At 37.8% G+C, this 23,952-nt stretch overlaps 1 protein-coding gene across 2 annotated transcripts; it reads right to left on the bottom strand.

Moving 5' to 3' along the window:
* Window positions 1-303: 303 nt before the first annotated feature.
* Window positions 304-21,264, bottom strand: pid1 (phosphotyrosine interaction domain containing 1). Of its 2 annotated transcripts, none has more exons than XM_046864077.1 (3): window positions 21,024-21,264; window positions 5,052-5,198; window positions 304-1,259 (listed from the first exon to the last, which is right to left on the bottom strand). In XM_046864077.1, exons 1-3 carry the CDS (start codon window positions 21,051-21,053, stop codon window positions 795-797), a joined length of 642 nt encoding a protein of 213 aa, XP_046720033.1. In that variant the 5' UTR covers window positions 21,054-21,264; the 3' UTR covers window positions 304-794. The 2 variants fall into 2 exon arrangements, with proteins under 2 accessions (XP_046720033.1, XP_046720034.1); XM_046864078.1 differs by lacking the exon at window positions 21,024-21,264 and adding an exon at window positions 8,169-8,266.
* Window positions 21,265-23,952: the final 2,688 nt, after the last annotated feature.

The following is a 23,952-nucleotide window of genomic DNA, read 5'->3' as shown; positions in this document are numbered from 1 at the left end:
AATAACATTGTTTAAAGTAAAAAAAAAAATTCTTTACGATCTCTTTGGAAAAAAGTTCCATCACAATGTGCCAGAAGCATGCCAGCAACTTTCTAGAACAACAGTCCATCACATTCTAAAACAAATGTTGCATCATCATGCAATGTTCAGGAAGAATCTCTCATAAGTTCTAGAACAACGCTCCCAGTATTTGACGCTCCATAAAAAGCTTGTGCTATTCTAAACCAATGTTCTAGAACAATGTGTACAATGCTCTAGAGCAACATCACATCAAGGCTTTTGAGAACATTGTTTGAAAAACAATTCAAATATATTTTTTTTTTATTTAGATATATGTTCTCTAACAAGGGTTGAGATATACAATAAAAGTTTTTCATTGAGATGTTCTAGAACAATCCATCAAGAGATGGAATTTCAGAGCAACATTCTATTGTGTCCTAATCCAATATTCCATAAAAATCGTTCCCACTGTTCCCCAAATATTCTAAATGCAGTATTCTACAACAGTATTCTAACACTTTGGATCACAATATTGTAGAACCATGGCAACATACAATAAACTATCTTAGCAGTTGAGAACAACAGTCCATGTCCTAATTCATCTAGATCAATTTTTCATTGCAACATTCTAGAACAGTTACAAGATTTGAGAGCAATATGGCTGCAGTTATGCAATTTTTATTAGCCGTGAGCTAAGAGAACTTTTTTCTTTATTTTTCTTTATTATCCCAACACAGGAAAAGAGATGGGATCACACATTCACCCTATAGGTCCCACCCCTTCGAGCCCTGGCCTCAGCCATCATCAGGATTTGCATTAGAGTCTTCAGGAACCTCACACCCCGACTGGTGGATGCGCCCATCGGTCCGCATGGAATGGAAGGTCTTGGTGAAGGAATCCATCATGGCATGGGCGAGCATCTTAGCAGCGCGCTTGTTCTCACACTCCACAGCGTGGCAGTCCATTTGAAACGTCAGGTCCTCATTAATCTGCCGGTAGATGAATGCGAACACCTTTGGGCTCACCTCATGATCCGCTGTGCAGTATGCGATTCGTGCCACCTGGAATGTCTCCAATGAGTCTGGCGCCTCACCCCGCCCATTAAGGTGATGCAGACGCACCTGGAAAGGCCGGATCTCCAGCAAGGCATCCATGGTGGTTGATGAGCGCTTTGTATCCCATAATGCCACCACAGCAGACTCAGTGCAGCCTGAGAGGAACTTGGAGCCTGGGATTGTCACTTTCCCTAGATAGGTCACCTAAAAGAGACAAAAAGCGAGAGCTAAGTACAGTTCACTTGTGTGTTTCTCATAGAGACACAAACCCGCCCCCTAAAACACAGACACACATCCCAGGGAGCAAATTTTCATGGTGCATTTGCATCAGTATTAGCAAATGTGAATGTGTGTGTACCACCGTCTGTAATTACAAATTTTAAATCTCAACTGGTCAGTTCTACACTTGCAGTATTTGTAAGTGAAGATGTATTTCCAACTACTAACAAGTCTCCTAAAAGTAAAGAAAACACCATTACTACACCATTTATAGAATGTCTCAAATTACAAACTCTATTCACTATATAAACAATGCCCAGTTTTCAAATATCCATGCCTGCGAGATATAATGAGTGCACTACAGAATGATTCATAATCATAGATTCATGAATCATGAATTAGGTATTGTTCAAATTTTTATAATATTTTATTAGCTTATCTTATTAGCCTTTTTTCTTATTTTATTAGCTTTTAATAAATTATATATTAATGCCACTAACTGACAAATAACAGAGAAGAAGAATTCCGCAAAAAACTTCTACACGGTCCACACAAAATCATCATGTCAATGTGTAGCTTGTATAGCAGTATAGATTTCTTGTCCTCTAAAAATTACTTAACAAACAGCCATTATTGTCAAAATAACTGGTAACAAATGTGAGTACACCCTAAGTGAACATGTCAAAACTGTGTCCAAAGTGTCATTATTTAGTGTGAGCACCATTGTTATCTTGCACTGCCTTAATTCTTCTGGTCATGGAATTCACCAGAGCTGCACAGGTTGTTGCTGAGATCCTCTTCCACTTCTCCAGAATATGCTTACGTGAACGTGGTGGGTATAAAACAATTGTGGCTAAAGGACGGTGCCACGGGTGGAAGAGACGCAAGCTGGCTATCTTTCCTAAGGTGTAGCATCATCCCTTAAGGCCCACTAAACAGTTGCGAGCCACTTCGGTTTTAGTGGGCAAGGCTTGGGCAATGTGGCGCTGCTGACCTTAGTAGCCACAGAATGGCATATGTGGCTGACCCTGTGGGATATTCCCTATAGGAACAGGGCTTCTCTGCTGGACGCTCCAATAGCCCCTCCAGTTCCAGGAGGCCATGAAGCAGTCTGCGGCATTTCAGCAGTATCTCCCTCGTCGCTCCCAAGAGAAGGGCTACTCAATTCAGTTTGTGTCCAACATCGAGATGTCGTTCTTGCCTTTATGAAGGAGCTGGGGTTAAGACTAAACTCCAAGAAGAGTGTGCTTTCTCCGGTACAGAGAACCACCTTCTGAGGCGTGGTGTGGGACTTGACCGTTATCCGAGCACAGCTGTCTCCCACTCGGTTTGAAGCTATCCTCACGACAGTCAAGAGAGTGAGAGAAGGTCAATCACTCACTCTGAAGCAGTTCCAGAGGCTGCTGGAACTCATGGCAGCAGCCATGCCAGCAGTACTGCCAGTTTGATCCCACTTGGCCTCCTGCACATTAGACCTCTCTAGTGGTGCCTCAGAGACAGAGGGTTCTCCCGAAAGGGCAATCCACTCCGCACTAACAAGGTCTCCTGGCGAGCCCTTCGAGCCTTTGATATGTGAAAAGAATCTGTGTTTCTGTCTCAAGGCCCCGTCCTGGGAGCTCCTTGTCATCGTGGGTGGGGAGCGGTCATGAGTGGCCGCTCTGCCCAAGGTCGGTGGAACAGGCTTCATCTCACTTGCCACATAAACTGCCTGGAGATGCTGGCTGTGTTTCCTGGATCTGAAACACTTCCTCTCAGACCTGAGGGATTGACATGTGCTGGTCCGTACGGACAACACATCGGTGGTCTCTTACATTAATCACCAGGGAGTCTCAGAATTTGCTCTCAGAATTTGCCCTCTATACATGCTGGCATGGCAGATCCTCCTGTGGTCCCAGGGTAAACAGCTCTCATTGAGGGCTGTCTACATCTTGGGATACTTAAATCAGAGAGCAGATGCCCTTTCGAGGCATGGGCCGATTCCCGGGGAATGGAAGCTCCACCCCTAAGTGGTGGAGCAGATATGGCAGAGGTTTTACACAGCACAGGTGGGTCTGTTTGCGACTCGAGAGACATCGCACTGTCCCCTCTGGTTCTCCCTCACTCACCCAGCCCCCTTAGGGCTGGACACCATGATACAGAAATAGCCAAGTCTATGCCTGTACGCCTTTCCCCCTATTGCGCTGCTCCCGGGAGTTCTGGAGAGAGATCAATGGGAAGGAGTCCATCTCTTCCTAGCGGTACCTCTATGGCCGGGCAGACCATGGATCACGGACCTGGTGTCCCTTCTTGAGGAACCTCTTTGGAAAATTCCTCCCAGGAGGGATCTCCTCTCCCAGGCGGGGGGTACTCTGGTTCACTGCCACCCAGAGTTATGGAGGCTGTGGCCCCTGAGGGGGCACAGTTCTTAGCAGCTGGTCTCTCTACTGAGGTCATCAGTAACCATTCTCCAATCCAGAGCTCCCTCTACGAGGTTGTATGCCTCTAAATGCCGCTTGTTCTCTGCGTGGCCTGAGCACCACCAATTTAACCCAGTTAACTGCCCGGTTGGTTCAGTGCTGGAGTTCCTGCAGGAAGAGTTTGCCACAGGGTTACATGTCCGCTATCGCGGCTTATTGTGCCCCGACTGTGTCCAGTGCATCCACAGGACAAGTCCGTTGAGGAAGTCGGAGCAGCTGTTTATCTGCTATGGCCCCTAGAGGAAAGGGTTTCTGCCAACAAGCAGACTCTCAGTAAGTGGATTGTAGATGCTATTATATCTTCATATAAATCCCCTGGTCACCTGCACCTTTTGGGGTCAAGGCTCACTCGACTCGGAGTGTGGCGGCCTCTACGGCCTGGTCCGCTGGAGTCCTGCTGGAATCCAGGACATTTGCAACGCTGTGGGCTGGTCCACCCCGCTGACCTGATCAGGTTCTATGACCTCAATCTTAGAGCCACTCCTGGCTCCTCTGTCCTGCATTTTGGATGTGCTCTCACACACTAGGCAAGGACTGGTCAGTGTGGCATGATTGGACACTCGTTCCCAAAGCCTTGTGACGCAGCTCGAGTTCCTGGAAGGGAACGTCTTTAGGTTACATATGAAAACTCTGAGCCTCCAAGCCAAGATGCACAGTTTTCTTCATGTAAATATGGCCTATTGTAAGGTTAGACTGTCTGTCTGTCTGTCTGTCTTGTAGACCTGCTGTGAGCTGCGAAAGGAAATGGCAGCAATATCTGTTCTCTGAAGATGATTTGTTACAGTGAGACAGATGAGTTTTCTCTTCCTGGAATGTTGGAACAAAAAAGGCAGTCCTTACACACACACACACACACACACACACACACACAACTGCTCTCTCCTACTACTGGGTCCAATATTGTATACCTGAATCACCCATGAGTGTATCTCCATCTGTGTGTGTGTGTGTGTGTGTGTGTGTGTGTGTGTGTGTGTGTGTGTGTGTGATTCTGACAGGCTGATTTGCAGTGTTGACATAGACAGTGTCTCAGCAGGAGACAAACATGCTTTTCCAGATTTCCTTGTTAGACAGATGAATGACACAGGTGTCCTAAAATCAGTGATACATCAAGAACCTTTTTTTTCCCCCATTATCCTTTAAAATGTTTATAGCCGTAGTTTAAAGTTTTCTTGTCAATATTTCAGATGAGTTTCAATTTATTCTTACTTTATTTATACACTTGCCACCATATGCTTTACCACTACACCAGAAAACTATTAAACAATCTTACTACTGTGCACCATATATATAATATGTTTATAATTTGTATCTGTCATACCTTGTAGCCAGTGTGTGTGCGTTGTTTAGTGGTGTGTGTTGTGGAGCAGAGCTCGATGGCCTCCGGTTCATGGAAGATGACACTCGGTAACGAGTCTTTGCGCAGTGTCAGAACATTCAGCTTTGACTTCAACATGTTCTGGAAATGCTGAGAAATACAATATAGCAAGGATAGAGAAAGCATGAAAGAGATCAAGAGAGAGAGAGAGCGAGAGAGAGAGAAAGAGAGAGAGAGAGAGAGAGAGAGAGAAAGATAAAATAATTAAGCATTTTTCAAATTCATCAACAACTGTCAATAACTAACAAGATTAAAATGCAAATGCAAATATGTGCAAATATCAAAAGCTGTGTTCGAAAAGGACATTTCATTGCAAAAATGCTTCTTGCAGCTTACTGGGATAATGGACCTAAGTTAACTGCAATAATGAACAACACTTGCTAATGCATAGCTTTCTGTAAATTATCTATTCAAAAAGCTTATGAGAGCTGAAACTCTGTATAATGCAGTGGTTCTTAAACTTTTTTTAGTCACAAACCCATTTGGTATGAAATTATTTTGTGAACATTATTTAGCCTCCATTGATATTACTTCTCCAGATTTTTTCTTTAAAAAAGAAAACAGTACCCATATGGAAAACCAAAAGCCATTAGGAAAAGTTAAACGTTTAAATGCAGCCAAACATTCTTGGTTATATGCAGACATTTTTCAAAAGTAAGGTTTTCCAAATAAAATTAGGCATTTAGGCAGTTTTACTAATAATCTCAGGATCTAACATAGCATTACTGTCATTATACAGCACCCTCTTCGGGCTAGACATTTTAGATGGCAAGATAACACAGCCACTTGCAAAATGGCAGCGAGTACAGGGTCAACCGGCAGCAGGAAAAAGTGTGCGGCCCAAGTTATGAGAACATTTTATATTAAACGCAATAAAAAAGACTGTAACCTGCAAGTTATTGCAAAGCTAAGCTTGTGTCTTATGAAAATACCACAGTCATGCACGAGCACATGAAAAGAAAACACACTGGTGTCACGGATGAAACGTCAGCACAATAAGAAAAACTGTATAATCCTCATCATGTGAAAATTGTGTAGTTTAATGAAGTGCTATTGTGTAAACTGTATGTTTGTAACTTTGAAACAGTCATACTGGATCTGTTCTGTTGTGACTCACGAGCATCAGTTTGCACAATCAGCTCGCTCGTGACACAGTGATGGATTCAATTAAAACGGTGCGAACAAACACTAAATCTAAAAGCAGCAAATAACAGCAGCAGTAAACAATTAAAATTTTTTGTCACTGATGTGGTTTTCAGCAAATGCTTATGCAATTGTACACCAATGCATACGATTTCCTTTTTTGTTTAATCAAGCCTGTTAACTTGCTGAGTTTCTCAGTTTCATTCTCTTTTTATACATGATTAAACTGCTTCAGTACTACCTTCAAATGCTTGTTTTCAATGTTTGGATATTTAATTTATGCATATATAATGTAATTATTATACAAATTAAATTCATTATATATTCTAGATGCTTATATCTTCACAACCAAACAAAACGTCTATGTATTTTTTTAACAAATATTGTCAAAACACAATTTTTTAAGCATGGTTGTCCACTTGCTATCTGCAATTATCATTAAAAACTATACAAATGTTAATTTACACAAATTGCTTCACCCTGCATACTTAAATTTTACAAAAGAAACACCCCAGAATGAGTGAATTTGTTCAAAGGAAAGATCCCTTATGCACTCCTCAACAAGAAGCTACTATAAGCTTGAAAATGTTAATATATCTCAATATGTGGCTTTTGCATTTTTTTTAAGTACATTTTTATACATAAATACCCTGAATTAGGGTTTTATATAGTTAAATAATAAAATGTTTTTGTAAGATTAACAAAATAATAATAATAATAATAATATTAATCATCCAATTAATCGATTATTAAAATAATCGTTAGTCAAAATCCCCTAACTAATACATAGGTTTCTTTTTAATAATTATAATATTTTTTATTTAAGCAGTAAATAGTTTATGCTGTAGATAATGTCCCCACTATCCATTCAACTCTAACTATGATAAATTAATGAGAAAGAAAGAAAGAAAGAAAGAAAGAAAGAAAGAAAGAAAGAAAGAAAGAAAGAAAGAAATTCACATCCAGTACATTACAGCACAGTGAAAATTTTTCTTCTATTATCTTTCTTCACATCAAAAAGTGAAACTCATATTATATAAATTCATCACACACAGACTGATTTACTTCAAGTGTTTATTTATTTTCATTTAGATGATTATGGCTTACCTAATTAAAACCCAAAATTCAGTATTTCAGAAAATTTGAATATTACTTAAGACCAATAAAGAAATATGCCAACAAGGTGCCAAGTCCTGTTGGAAGTTTAAATCAGCAACTCCAAAAAGCTGGTCAGCAGAGAGAAGCATGAAGGGCTCCAACTTTCTGCAGTCCACTCTTTGTGAATCTCCCCAAATACTTGAATAAGCTTCGTTTCACCTTTTTCGACCACATTATTTCCATCTATTTATCTTTCCATTAATGTGCTTGGATACAGCACTCTGTGAACATCCAGCTTCTTCAGCGATGACCTTTTGTGTCTCACCCTCCATGTGCAGGGTGTCAGTGATCGTCTTCTAGACAACTGTCAAGTCAGCAGTCTTCCTCCATGATTGTGGAGCCTGAACCAGACTAAGACACCATTTAAAGGCTCAGGAAACCTTTGCAGGTGTTTGGATTTAATCAGCTGATTAGAGTGTAACACCACCAATATTGTTATTGAGTCTCCAATATTGAACTTTTAGGATCCTGAATTTTGGGTTTTTCATTAGCTGTAAGCCATAATTCATCAAAATAAAAAAAAAAAACATAATAAATTGACTTGAAATATATCAGTCTGTGTGTGATGAATCTATATAATGAACAATTTTCACATTTTGTATTGAATTGCTAAAATAAATAAACTATTTAATAATATTCTAATTTATTGAGATGCACCTGTATATACAAAAAAGATTTCAGTAGTTTTGAAAGAATAAAATGTAATGGTTTTATATTATATTAATGGTATTTGTAAATGTCCTTATCAGAGAAACTTACCAGGAGTGGTAGCTTGGTGGTCCTGGTATTTGAATGACCCTCAGATCAAAAGTCTAACATCTTAACCACCAAGCTACCACTTTCCCCCTTATTGGATGAGTATTGATATAAGCTGACACTCACAGTTTCATGTCCTTCCTAAAATCTCTCAACTTCTGTAAACAAATGTAATATTAGCACCCCTCTAGCAATAACACAAAAACATAAGCATACTAAGAACAACTAAAACCCAACACAACATAAAATAATCAGGAATAATTATTAGTAGATGTACTCAGTGGGTGAAACCAGAGCATGTCACCTTTTTGGCATTAGCAAAGTGATTCATTATTAGCAATTATTCAGTGTTAATTGATTTAGATATTTTATATTCCAAATAGATTAATTTGTTTATATAGTTGCTTTTTATTGCTTCTTTAAATAAGCAACATTTAACACCAAAGCAATCCAAAGAAAGAGAAAAATGAGAGAGGCAGAGCAAACGAAAGAGACATGGAGGAAAATAGAGAAGGCTGTTGGGGGAAAAAGTTTGCTTTGTTTGACAGTTTCCTTCTGGAAAGTTAATTCCCAGAATTTAGACACACATTCACTGATCCAGATTGTGAAAGTGGTGTTTTGCAAGAGAGTGACTGTGATTTGAACTGTGTTTCTCTGTGTGTGTGTGTGTGTGTGTGTGTGTGTGTGTGTGTGTATCAGCATACAAATACAAAACAGTCTGGCTTATGTTAAGTGTGAAACTGAAATAAAACTGTTTTTATCCATGAACTTAATCAAATGAATGAAATGTTATTGTAAAGCTCTACTTTCATTTTCATTTCATGATCATTACATAAAGCAGTATAAAAAAAACAGGCCAAAACCCTCAGGTAGAATTTCTTTTTTTTTCCCTAATTTACCACAGAATATGCAGATGATAATGTACCTCTGCAAAATTAATAACTTTGTCTCTTGCTTCTATTGTGTGCTAAACATTTGCATCTTAACAATCTTTACTAATTTAATCAAACACTTTTGTTTATTTTGGTTAGATATATAAATTCACAGTCTGCACTCACTGTAACAAAAAAAAAACGAAAAAAGAAGAGTCAACAAGTCTGATGGCCGCAACAAGTCTCAAAAATGCTTGGACAGGGTTGTGCTTCTTTTAACAATAGTCTGTATGTGTCTTGGAACTAAAGAGTCCAGTTGCTGTAATTTTGGGAGAAGAATGTTTTTTTCATTTGTGTCTAAAGCAGGATTACATGCTCAACAGTCCTGGGTGTTCTTTGTCATATTTTTCTTTTCATGTGTGTTTATACATTATTTGTAGACACATTTTTTTTTTACTGTTGGTTGCCCACTCTTTTTATTTCCAATCATGTTACTGACCTGTTGGCAATTAACCTAAATAGCTACAATGTTCCTCCTGCTGTTTCTTTTCAATAACACTTACCTTTCCAACCTTTGTTGCCCTGTCCCAACATTTTTGAGACATGTTGCAGCCATTACATTCTAAATTACATTTTTTTGCTTTAAATTGTACATACATTACAAGTATTCAATGTTCTAAAAAAAAGACAGGTTTATTTGATTTGCAAATCATTGCGTTCTGGTTTTATTTACCTTTTACACAGCACCCCAACTTTTATTTAACTGGGGTTGGAACTAAACCAAAGTCTAGTCTAGTCCAGTTAAAATAAAATAAATACAAATATATAATAATTAAAAATTCAGAAACTAAAATAAATAAATATGGACTTAATCCATATTTAAAACAATAATAAATCATTTTGGGGTGGATTTTTGAGAACATAACAGTCAGTGTTTATGTCGACTGGCTATGGTGGTTTAAGCAATAGACTGAAAATATTTTTTCCATCATCCACATTGTGGTGACATATAAATGATTCATTATACATCTGTTAACCATACAGCTTGAGAATAACACCTTATAGCTTCAGAGTGAACCATGCTAACACACACTGCTTTTCTACACAAAGTCAGACCATTGGTGACCATTGATGTAGCAATAAACATACACATTGCTAACTCTGTCACAACACTTGATTAAGGTCAAAGGTGTATTAAGTGGTAATAATACTGATAAGGACTTAATCAGTAGATTCCTCTGCGTACATCTGCATCATCGTTCCTACTGCTGTCCGTTTTTCAGAACACACATCAAGCTCAAGTTATATTTATGCAGGACAAAAGAGGAATAAGATACTAGAAAAGAAGAACAGAAAGAAGAAAGATGGACAGAGAGGGGAAAAACAACAGGAAGCACGTTCAAACTAAATCAGCGATTTCAAAGAGAGAGAAAGAATAAGAGGTAGTGAAAGTTACACAGTGGTGTATGTGTCTCAGTGGGAGAGCAGTTTTGTGGAATTCTATTCATAATATTTTGACTAAGTTCCATTTTTATTCCAGAATGTGTGTGTGTGTGTGTGTGGTGTGTGTGTGTGTGTGTGTGTGTGTGTGTGTGTGTGTGTGTGTGTGTGTGTTTGTTTTACCTCCAAATGGAGTTTGGACAGAATGTTTAAAAGGAAAACATTTAAGTAAAACACCAGGTGAGAGCAAAAGTATTCTCACTCTCACACGTGTATGTGTGTGTGTGTGTGTGTGTGTGTGTGTGTGCGTGTGTGTGTGTGTGTGTGTGAGAGATGGGTTTAACAGGTCACAGAGAGAGAATGTGAATCTCACCAAACACACCAGAGAGAAAAGCAGACATGGTAACAGAAAAACAGAAAGAGGCTGGCAGAGTGAAGAGTAAAAACTAAAAACAAAGTTAAATCTTACTAGTGAAAATCTAAATTAGATTTGTCCAAAACCAATCAAATCGATTCAACAGAGAGACACAACTACGGTGTCTTGGATTTATTTTAAAATAGTCTGTAGCTTGTATAGTTGTATAGATTTACTTTCCTCTGAAAAAAATTAAACATACAGCCATTATTGTCGAGATAGCTGGCAACAACAGTGGGTACACCATAAGTGATAACAGCTATATGTCGCTTAACCATGCAAAGCCACACGTCCTTTTCATCATGTTCATGTTTTTCTCTGCTTGATAGAACCATATCAATTTGTGTATCTTGTGTAAGAGCTGTTAACATTTTGTGTTTAAGTACAATTCCCTCATACTGACTACTGGATGTTCAACATGGACCCTTATGGCAAAGAACTAATGACAAAAAGGATTTGAGAATTCGAATTGTTGCTCTCCACAAAGATGGCCTAGGCTATAACAGAGTTAAAGTACAGTGACCAGGGTCATAAAGAGATTTCCCAATACGGGTTCACCTTGGAACAGGCCTCATAGGGTTCAATCATAAAAGTTGAGTCCTTGTGCTTTGCGTCAGGTGTAGAAGCTGGCTTCAAAAAACAGACACATGATTGCTGCCAGCATTGCTTTAGAGGGTGCAGAAGCAAAAGGTCCGCTTGTCAATGCTCAGACCATACGCCACACACTGCAACAAGTCGGTTTGCATGCCTTTTGTCCCAAAAAAAAGCTTCTTTTAAAGCTAGCTCACAAGAAAGCCTGCAAACTGTTTTGAATTACAAGCATGAATTACTGGAACCATTTCCTTTGGTCTGATGGGACATACTTGAAAGATAAACTTGTTTGGCTCAGATGGTGTCCGGTATGTGTGGTGACACCCTGGTGAGAAGTACCAAAAACAATTCTTGCCTACAGTCAAGCATGGTGGTGGTAGCATCATGGTCTGGGGCTGCATGAGTGCTACTGGTACTAGAGAGTTTTATTGATGGAAACATGGATTCCACATTTACTGTGACATTCTGAAGCAGAAAATGATGCCCTCCCTTCAGTAACTGGGTCAAACTGCATTTTTCCAACATAATTATGACCCCAAACACACCACTAAGATGACAACTGCCTTGCAGAGGAATCAGAAGGTAAATGTGATGGAGTGGCCAAGTATGTCTCCAGAATTTAACACAACTGTCACCTGTGGGCATCCACAAGTGGAAGGTAAAGAAATGCCATGTGACTAACATCCAGCAGCTCCGAGATGTCATTATGGAGGAGTGGGAAAAGATCCTACTAACAACCTGTGCAGCTCTGGTGAATTCCATGCCCAGAAGTATTAAAGCAATGCTAGATAACAATGGTGCTTACACAATATGTTGACATCTTGGACACAATTTTGGAACTTAGAGTGTACTCATTTTTGTTGCCAGTTATTTAGACAAAGGAAAGCTGCGCATTCACTACTCTAAAATATATATCCAATTTTTATTTTTATAGTATTGTCCCTTTAGAACATATAATAAAATGGTTGCTGAAATGTGAGGGGTATAGTCAGCTTTGTTAAATACTAAATACAAAGGTTTGTGCGCACCTACCCATCACAAACATCAAAGGATTTAATCTCCTTTTTGCTACTGTCCACTTTTTTGGGAAGGCTCTTCGCTAGATTTTGAAGTGTACTATGTGTTTTTCCGCAACTGGAGCATTAATTAGGTCAGGTAAATGTAGGGTATAGACACTAGTATAGACTAAGCTCAAGCATGCCTGTTTAAAAACCTTGTATGTTGTATCATAAGCAACCTGAAATGTGTGGGAAAGGCAGATTTCCCCTGAATAAGCACCAGGAGAACCTGATACCAAGAAAAACCAAATCTTAAGAGTAAAGAAAAACAATGTGGTCATGAAAAGTGTAGCATTACAGGAGCATGACTATAATGCATGTTATGAAAAAGAATGTTACCGCCCACTCTCTACTCAGTTTACTTTAAAGTCTTATTGCATTAATGCTAGAGCCGAGGTGGCTAGTAACTTTTCTTCATCAGCTATATATTAAACCACAAACAACCTAGCATGGTGTGGTTTTAAATAATTAGGCCTAAATGCTACAAACAGTACTTGATTTTTCCTCAGCATTCATTAATAGACATGATAGCTTCTCACTTTGTTTGTTAACTGAAGAAAATACAGTTTCCCAGATATAGTTGAAAGATATTGTAATTATTTCTGACTCTTTGAATTAGCTCTATGATTTAAAATTATTATTGCTCATTGATGAAATCTGGACCTATCATGGAATCTCTGTGCATTTTTTACATTATTGGCAGATCTTTAAAAGGAGCAAGTTATTCTCTTTTCAGTGAAGCCAACTTTAAGTGAAAAGCTTTTCATTTCCTCATCCACAATGTTATGTTTCTTGCCTTGTAAATGCAAATAAAGCTGATATCAGTGAGACGTGTTGTGCATGCATATATATATATATATATATATATATATATATATATATATATATATATATATATATATATATATATATATATATGCAATCCTACTGTTTGATACACCCAAGAAGGGAATTATTTTATGTCATCTCAGTTAGTTTTTTGCCTCTGGTCTCTGATTAGCTGAATATATGACAGAGCAGAGCTCTGAAGATATGAAGCTGCAGACATAAATGGCCACAAATGAAGATTAAAAGTTTTATATATATATATATATATATATATATATATATATATATATATATATATATATATATATATATATATATATATATATATATATGGGTTCTTCATTTTCCAACACAGTTTCAAACAATGATTTGTAAATGATACACTGAATTGTTAGCATCAGGGTAATAGTTAGCCTGTTTACAACATCCTTGGATTGCCTAGCATTGACTTGTCCCATTGCCCATGTCCATGCCTTTTTTCAACCACCTTGTAATGTCCTGTCAGAATGTCTGAAATGAAAGTCTGATATTTAACTTTCTTCACCTTAGCAACTTAAACAGACAGGCAGTCCTTCAAAAATTTGTACTTATTTTGACAAGATTATTACTGGTTTCTTTTTTCTTTTCTTTTATTGGCCACTGCAACAAGTGGAAAGACACTTACCCGTTCCTTCTCTTACAATGTCTATATATTTTTTAACTCTTTTATTGTATATTTTTTCTGAAGCACCACTACAATAGAGTTTATCTTGTATTTATTGGAAAAGGTGGATTTACTAGTTTACAAGACAAAAAGATACTGTGACCACAAAAAAGATGCTCTGGCCAACAAACAAAAATTTACCACAGTCTACCCAGTTATGGAGTTCCTTTAATACTAGAATAGATCGGTTGTGAGATCACAGTGAGGATAAGAATATGGAGGCCAGGAACTCAACCCGGGGCGATGGGAAGGAACAAAATTATGTTCAAAACAGAGGAGGTTGAGATACAAGCTTTGTCTTCCCACTGGTTTAATGCAGAAAATATGTTTGCTGATTAAAAGGATAGACAAACTCTCAGCCCTGGTTAACCAACTGCACAAGCCCCCCACTCTTTTGCTATAAAAAAATTAGGAAATGGAAATATTGGACACATACAATTGTATGAAAGTGCAACTTAAAAACAAACTGGACCAGTCAGACAACACTGAAGCCCAAAATAGGAAAGAACAGAGCAGGATGTTCTTGCTAAGGAGGCTCAGGTCCCTTGATATAAGCTGCTACAGATGTTTTTTTCCAGTCTGTAGAGGCCAGCATTATCATGTATAGTGTGCTTGAGAGGTGGAATTAAGCATTGTGTTGCCAACAATCATTGCAAGCTGTTGTAAAAGGCCAGCCCTGTGGTAGGGATAGAATTAGACAGTGTGGAGGCAGTGACAAATGAGCATAAGATGAAAGCCATGCTGAGCTGAGGCAGCTTAGGAGCACTTTCAGTCAAGATTCATTCAGCCACTGCCTGAAGACATCTACGGGCTCTTTCAAGCCATCAGTCATCAGATCACACAATGCCCAATAACTTCTACTCCACTGACTGGATTACACAAACACACAATCAGTAGTAAATTTTTATATATACAAATAGAACCGAATCGCACAGTGCATCGGCATAAAAGTTAGTCGATTTGAGTGCATCAGACACAAGCTGGCATTTGTATCGCATTAGTAGATGCGCCATACTTTTATTATTTAAAAAGTGACAAATACTTTGTGACCAATATTTTATATGTGGATTGATTTCTCCTACCTAAACTCTCTCAGCACCAAAGCTGCACTACAGAGACCAAGTCGTGTCCTGAGAGTCACACAGAATATAGATTAACATGGCTGAGGTAGAGCTGCATCTTCCTGAAGACAGAACAAGAAAAAGAATGTCTGGTTTTATTTAATCTTTTTTCTTTTTTTCCACTAAAAAAGGCGTGTTTGTGAAAGGGCCATGCGTTAGAAGTCAGAAGGCACTTAAGAAAATTTATGATTTGCTGTCTGTCTGAACCAAAGAAATAAAAGCAAACTATCTGCACCATATTGAATTGCATAGCATCATATATTTTCCATTGCATCTTATTGCACTGAATCGCATTATGTTGATTCAAATCGAAATCGGATCGCACGGCATTGTAACAGTGGGGTGAATTATATTGCATCACATCGGTCACTGCTTTATATTATATATATGTGTATATATACACACCTTGTATATGACTACAGTTTAGCATAGCAAGTCTAAAGCATTGAAAATATATAAAATAATAATAATAAACATTTATTTCAGTTATGGTTTTGGCTTTTTGTAGGTAGCCAATAAGGTAAATGCATAGCTTATCTATTGGAAAACACTGCTTAAAAAGCCCAGAAGCCTAAAGCCTTGAAGTATTAAAAGACTTTAAACTTTAAAGCTTTAAAGACTTACAGCTTAAGTACTATAGCCTTAAGATATGAAAACCCAAAAATTCTATGGTATAACATGTTCTACATTCCTAAAATGTAAAGCATTTAAACTCTAGATCCTACAAGCTCTCAGCCACAACAGCTGTATAGCGCTCGAGTAAAACCTCCGTATGGCTCTGAAGCCCAAAAGCCCATAAGCTTTACTTTACTATAGGCCTAATTGTAAAAAAAACATTATTTCTGAATGACAATATTCTATAGCCCTACAGAAATAGTCATTAAACCCCTATGCCCTAAAGCTAACAGTCCTAAAGGCCTACAATCTAAAACACATAGATGAAAGCTCTACTCTCCTAAAACCTTAAAATCCAAAAGCATTACAGAATTACAGACCAGAAGTCATAAAACCTCAAAATGTAAAGGTCCCGAAGCCTTGTAATCCATAGCTTTGAAGCTCTACAGTCCTAAAGCCTTAAAGCGCTGCAGCCTAAAAGCTCTACATGATCAAAATGGTGTCCAAAAATATCCCCCACCTACACAACCTTCTCATGGCAAGTACACTACTGTACGTGTTCAGTGCCGTGCTGCATCACAGTTTTTATAGTGTGATGGCAAATACACAGAGACTATGATGCAGGAGGAGCAAACTCAGCAGCCATCCTTCCATCTGACTCATAACTTACTCACATGCACAAAGACACACAAATGCAGTTCAATCCAGTGGTTGCTGTAGCAACAACATCATAAATGAGTCACTGTGGCAATAGAAAGAAGATTTACAAAGAAATAAATGAGACATGCTATAATATACATCACCACGGACGGCTTATAATACAACAACTGTAAGCGAAAGCAAAGAACTAGAGAGAACATTGCCAAAAACTGTGCCGTTCATTACCACCATGGCAACGGGCTGTGCCAAGGCAGCAGTGGTTGTCAAGGTAACCCTGTAAAGGACAAAAAAGCAAGTGTGCATTCAAAGAAAAAAGAACAGTGTATGTGAAAAAACGATGTGTGTTTGTGATTGAGTTGCCATCCTAGTTGAGAGCATCACCTTACAAAATTCCCATCCACTTACAGTAAACCCATGCCCCCCACACACACACACACACACACACACCCCACCCCTTGTATGTAGAGTCGTGTTCTAAAATGTTCCTATTGAATACTTTAATTAATAATATTCAACACCTTGATAAACTTTTTTAAATCAACCTTAAAACCAACCATAATACAAAATACTACAATAATCTGCTCATTTAATTGCATTCTTCTCTCTTTTAGACCCTTACACTCATTCCTCACACACAAACACACTCGCTTACCAAATGAAATTCCCCAAATACTCACTAAATCCCAATCCCTCACAAAAGCACATTTCATTGAAACACACACACATACACACACGCTATTTTGGCCGACCAGCGCAAACAGGAAATGCCAGGTCATACAAAGACAAATGTTTAAAAATGTAATACTTGATTCCAAGTGACAAACTGAAGGGCAAAAAGCCAGATTAAACAGATTAGTCATTAAGAACTTTGTCCCAAAGTATCATATTTACTGGAAAAAATGTTTGAATAATAAAGTTAATTGTAACAGTGTGATGAAATAAACAAAAGTCATTTCAACAACACACGCTCGAAAGTTTTTGATCGTTTTAACTTAAAAAAGGATAAAATTGTGTTGCATTTCAAATCTGAAAGTGCGTAAATCAACATTGTGTAATCAGCAGGAGTTTTAGGATGTCTAATTATACACACACACACACACATCTGTTTACATGAGAAGTTTCACACTTATGCAGTTTATGCGGTAATTTAAACCGCTTGGCCTGGACACACATTCCTTTGCATACCAACCATAAAACAGTAAAATGTGTTTCAGCTCACAGCCAAAGAGATATCTCTCTCTCTCTCTCTCTCTCTCTCTCTCTCTCTCTCTCCACACGCACAGATGTAAATGTGTTTTGTCTACACATTATAATAAATTAACTTGTAATGTGTAGTAAGGATGATTATTACATGATGTTGAATTTACATACCAAATACCCTCACATACTCTCGCTTTCTTTTTCTTACACACACACACACACACACACACACACACACACACACACACACACACACCTGCACAGTGAATTAATGTAATGGTTGTGGTGTGTAAACCATTTAATCACACCATTCTTTTGCCGCACAACTGAAAATAATGACACTTGGATCACGTACTACGTGATTTCGTCCAATTGTGGCTTTGCAGAGTCTGTCTGTGTGTGTGTGTGTGTGTGTGTGTGTGTGTGTGTGTATGTGAGCGAGTGAGCTGGGGGGGTGATTGTGTAAGTTCACTCAGAACATCTGGAGTGCATTAAAGAAGCAGCACATGGAAATACCACTCATTCACCACCATTTCACTCATAAAGGGACAAAGTTACACGAAAGCCTGCTCTCTACCAGGCCAGTACACCACTCATATATGGCCATAGTGACCAAACCTTTTTAATCACAATTTTACTAATTTCGTGGTAGTCTCCAGGCCGTGGAATGATTGCTGCATTATAATGAACCTGTAATGATATTACAAATGTCGTCCCAAACAATAAGCAATAACACAATGTGGGACAACTGTTTTCAGAGAGCTACAGTTGATTTTAAGAATAAAATTAATTCCTGGGTGATTTTGTGTCACTGTGGAAAATCAAAGATTGAGCGATGTCCTCGGAGACAGCAGATTTACCAGAAATATCACAAAGTGTTTATTTAGAGGATTTTATTTAATAGTCTTAAACCAAATCATCCAAAAAAGAACCAATTGAAAACAAAACAACAACAAATTTCTAATGATAGTTATGATTCTCTGTGCCAGTTAAATTACCATCAAATTGGAGAAAATCACAATGTAAAAATAGAAGATTTGGCAAAACCCTTACTGAGGAATGAACTTAGTGTTATGTAAAACGGAAATGCGCACACAGCCTGTAAACAGATGTGGGGTAGATCAGGAGATTCCAGCTCTTGATGTTCAACACCATGTGGCGAACTTTCTGCTCTAATACCCACTAAGAAACAACCAATAATACAGTAATCCTAATAAAATAGAACAGTAATTTACTTAACATTAAATCCCATAATAAATAAAGATAAAGCTGGTTTGTGGTAGAGAATGACTGTACTTTACACTATGTCCCAAAAATTGGTGTTTGCTTCTATTAGTCTACTCTAGCTGAGATACGTTAAAAGAACATGTGGTTTGTTACAGTGCACATCCAATAAGGGATGCCGTTTCAGCAGGTATCAGATAAACCTAGCATACGGATTATTTTAGGTATATAATTATACACACCAATATAAGATTTTTTTTTATTTATTCTATATGTAGGCTCTCTTTTACTGTTATAATAACCTCCACTTTTCTGGAAAGGCTTGCCAATAGATTTTGGGATGTGGCTGTGGGGATTTGAACATTAGTGATGACAGACACTGATGGGGTGCAGTCAGCATTCCAATTCATCCAAAAGGGCAGGGTTTTGTGCAGGCCAGTCAAGTTCCTCCACTCCAACTTGGGTGAACAGTGTACTCAGAGCTTGGTTTGTGTACAAGGGTATTGTCATACTGGAACAGGTTTGGGACACTTATTTCCAGTGAAAAAAATGTAACACTACAGCATACAAATATATCTTATACATTTGTGTGATTCCAATTTTGTGACAACAGCTAAGTTGGAACCACATACAGGTGTGATAGTCAGGTGTAGATGAACCTTTGTTAATATGTACAAAATGTATCTAACTTTTTGACCCTATGGTGTCTGAACAGTTTGATATCCCCCCCAATACAGAACCACTACAGTGTGTGTTGTAGAGCAAGGGCACTATGTAACGCAGGCATCTGGGTAAAATAAAAAAAAAATTAAAAAAGAGTGTTTCCTGTAAAACTACTGTTATCATTAACACATTCACCTATAAATAGCTAGCTAGCTAACCATATTAAGGTTAGCTAGCTAGCTGTCGGGAATAGGATATTTTATGCATCTGTACTTGGGCTGGATGATAGGACAAATTCATGCAACATCTTTTTATACCACATATATAAGTGTGCCCTTTCCAATATGCTACTGTTTCTATAGTAACAGTTCATTCACATGGACTTGGATGGCAGATGCTTCACATAATCTAAACTTAGTAATATAGTTGGACGTCCACATACGTGTTTAGAGGCACAAGACCCCATGCAAATGTGGAAAAATAGCAAACATCTTCAAGTCCATGTATTTAAGGCAGACCAAAGTAAAGCAATTTGGTGTAACAAAAACAAAATATGATTTATAGTGTACACACAGTGTAGGTTAACTCTAGACAATCCAATACACAAAGTATGTAATACAATACGTGTACAGTATTTAAATAGCAGTAAAATAATTTTGCGGTATAAGAGGAATACCAAACCTTTCCACCGCCATTTCATAATTTTTCGTTTCTTGTCAAATAGACCCTAAGTGTTTTATTCCTTATGATATCAATGTTATGCCATCAAAATGTTCTGACATTTTATCATTGTTAACAAATGTTTTCAACCTTATGGCATTTTTTAAGATATATGTTGCCGTTTATAAAAGAGATCAAACCTGCAACAATAAGCGTAGCTGACTGGAGGTTAAAGAATATTTTAGTACTAAGAGAAACATTGCAACTGTGTAGGTAATACATTATATTCGTACAGAAGTAAACGGTTTTGTGGGTTTTTAATATTCATTCCTAGTATTTTGCTGATATTACTGTCTAAGCAGGGTAACATTTATTGCTGTACAGTATGCTGTTCAGAGCAACAGGTGAGATTTAGAGATCTTAGTGACAATCGATTTCACTTGTAGTTTCCTACAAAAAAAAACAACAAAATATGAATACTTTGTCATTCTTGCATGCAGAACAGTGTGATAATGGTTGGAGGGAGGGAATGGGGAAAGGGAGTAAAGGGATGCAGCTTTAGGGACCCCCGCCCCCTGCTCTGCTTGACCAGGAGCCCCAAATGGAGAAAGTCGTTGTGATTCCGCAGGGAGCCTAAGATCCAGCTGGTTTAGAGGCCAAAATGGAGCCGGTCTGATTGAACGCTACTTTAACACAGCGTACAGATGTGCGTGCCTTTCCATAGAGTCTGCTGAGCAGCTGGGGCTGTGAGAGCACATCTGGAATGCGTAGGATCGAAAATGTGCAGAAGAAACGCGGATCCGCTTACCTGCAGTCTCTCAGTCGCAGGCTGCCACATCGTAGCGGATAAACAGCACCGACCCGGTTCCTTCAGTTCACATGAGCCTGCAAAGGAGGTCTTTCTTTTCCTCTTTCTTCCTAAGTACTGCGTCTCCTTTTTTTCCCCTCTTTCCAGCAAAATGTGCTGAGAAAACACACGCAGCGAATTCCAACAGTACGAAAGGAAGAAGCTCCGCCTGCAAAAACATACAGCTCTTTCTCCCTCCTCTCCTCCCTCCTCTCCTCCCTTCTTCTCCTACTCATTCTCCTCCTCCTCCTTTTCATATTTATATGTATGTTCACACAATGTCCAGCAGAGGGCGCGCCTTGTTTACGGACTCTGAGTTTAGGAGGAGGGTAGATTAAAAAGGACACGTTGGCGCCGCTATCAAATATAAATTGACCCTGTTTCTTCCTTAAAATTGTACATATTCTCAGTTTAAACTTTTGGAAACTTTTCTATGTTTTGTAAATAAAATATGGGTTTATATGATTTGCAAATCATTGCATTTTGTTTGTTGGGGTTGTATAAACGTAAAGATTCCCCTCAATGTCTGTGTAAATTATGGTTTGAAATATTGAGCTTATTCTCCTTCTCTGTCTAAATTATTCATAGGCTGTGAATAAATATTGAGGCCTAAAATTTTGCAATTAAAATATTTTCAAACAAATATTGATGCTACATTCTATACTTCAATGAAATAGGTACTATTCTTTTGGGTTAGTTTTATTTTATTTATATTTGACTTGTGTTTGTTGGTAAAGGCAATTTGCAGAGGGCTGACTAACATTTAGTACACCAGCAATATAACTTTTATACAGCAGCACTTTAAAGAAGAAATTAACAGATGAACTTTAGAAAATACACACGATTTGTTTAATACAAATGACTGACTGAATGATGGTACAGACTGTATATTTTGATCACTGGTGTACTTGCTCCTGGAAAGGTTGAAGTATGTCTGACATGCAGTTCTTACTTATATGAATGAACAGAAGGCTTTCAAATTGACCTAAGCGATACACTGAAGGAGTTAAGGTTGTAGAGCTTGCAATGTCTCTTTGATTATTGTGTAGACAGAGTTGGCTCTGCTGCATACAGTACACCTTTAAATTTTATGCTTTTATGTATCAAAACATAAACATCTGGTCATTAGAAGGTCTTAGAATTAGGTAAAACAACCTCAGACAAACAACATATCACATGTTACACGTATTATTATTTATTTTAGCAAAAATCAAGGTGAAATGGGGATACCATGTGTAAGGAGGTTCGCTATCCGGCTCGAAGGATCAAAATGTAAGGAAGGACATTCATACTTTACAGGGTTTATGGATCTGACCATGTGTGATGTGATTCTTGTCATCTGCCAGCTGCTGTTGAATGTCGTGAAAAATTAAGTATACAATATATTTTAATAGCTTGTAGAAACACCTTTAGCAGCAATAACTTGAAATAATTGTGTTTTGCATGACTTTAAATCTCATATTATTTAGAGTTTTTCGAGGTGGAGATTTGTTTATGCACAATGCTCTTAAGGCTCCACCACTGCATTTCATTCAGGTTGAGGTTTGTTGATTTTGTATTATGTCCTGATGCATAAAACTAGCACACATGAACAGTGTTCCAGCACACAAAAAATGCAGCTCATACTGATTTGAGAGAATCTAGGAGGAGTAAAAAATCTTTAGGACATTCTGTAATTGTAAAGTTGGTAAAGTTTCACACCAGACATCGACACACCACCCTGTCTGTATTTATTTTCCCAAAATGGCACAGCCCATTGTGTTTCATACTCTACAAAAACAAACCGTACAATTCATCCTGTGAAATACAGTCCACCACCAATCTTTCTACCAGACAACTAAACTGTGAGACTCAGGGCTGTTTGTTCAAGATTGAAGCATAGACACACACTAAGTCTTTCCTTAAATAATTATCCCTAAAAACAGCAACCAACCAGCTCTGGCAGGAAGGAGGTCAAACATAAGCAAAACAACAGTTCTTAGTTTGTGTTTTTAAACAGCTGTCACTTACTGTAAAATAAAGTTTGCAAGTGAATACATTGTATGACCCATTAGATATTGTTTTTTTATTTAAAAAACTGAAGTTCACCCCTCCAACACCAAGCACATCCTGGCTGATTACCTGTATTTGTGAGATCAAAAGGGGAAGCTTAAATTATTTGACTAACCTGTCATTTAACACTGTAAATCTAATCTTATTATTCTGTTATTCAGTTTATAGCATATTATTCTCACTACTTCTTAGTAACTACAATGAAACACATATAAAAAAAAGTGGTTAGAGATTAATGTCTGGATTGTCTGAAAGCTGCTGAAACATTAAAAGATGTTTAACATAACTGACCACACAATTGTTACTTATTCATTCATGTGCTAGTCTATACAATTTGGGTTCAAAGGTCTGAGACCACCAGTGACAATGCTTTTATTACACTTTTTTTTTTTTTTTTTTTTAAATAACAAAAATTGTTTTTATTACAAATTGTATTACTTGCAATAACTAAATTGAAAACTAGAATATTTTACTTAGAATCTTTCCTAGTTTTTCTTTGAGGTTTCCTAATATTTGGTATGTGCTCTTCTATTATGCTAATGCGCACTCAAGCTGGCATGAACTCCACAAGATTGCCTGAAAGCTACTGATCATAATAAGGATGAAAGATCAAACCAGCAAAACGGCAAAATCTTTGTTGGGTTTGACTAGCTGGGTGTCCTAAAAAAGGTAGATGTCAATCGCTTTGCGCAAAAATTTGTATGCTACTTTTTAAGTGTTACTTTAAATTTAAGAATATAAAACATAATAATACTTTTAAAATATACCCTGAACATGTTTGGATCACTGCCAAAATGCATTTGATCAGCCAGAAAAAATCCATTATTATAGTATGTCT

This window comes from Silurus meridionalis, chromosome 13, assembly GCF_014805685.1.
Source record: "Silurus meridionalis isolate SWU-2019-XX chromosome 13, ASM1480568v1, whole genome shotgun sequence".
Taxonomy (NCBI): Eukaryota; Metazoa; Chordata; class Actinopteri; order Siluriformes; family Siluridae; genus Silurus; species Silurus meridionalis.
Note: the sequence above shows the minus strand (reverse complement) of the source record. Positions and strands in the feature narration are given on the sequence as shown.

Excerpts from the sequence above, each read along its gene's own strand:
- pid1 (XM_046864077.1), bottom strand. The coding sequence starts at position 21,053 with ATGTGGCAGCCTGCGACTGAGAGACTGCAG. Across the intron at positions 5,199-21,023 it reads CTGCGACTGAGAGACTGCAG|CATTTCCAGAACATGTTGAA; the intron begins GTAAGCGGATCC and ends TGTATTTCTCAG. Across the intron at positions 1,260-5,051 it reads GCACACACACTGGCTACAAG|GTGACCTATCTAGGGAAAGT; the intron begins GTATGACAGATA and ends TGTCTCTTTTAG.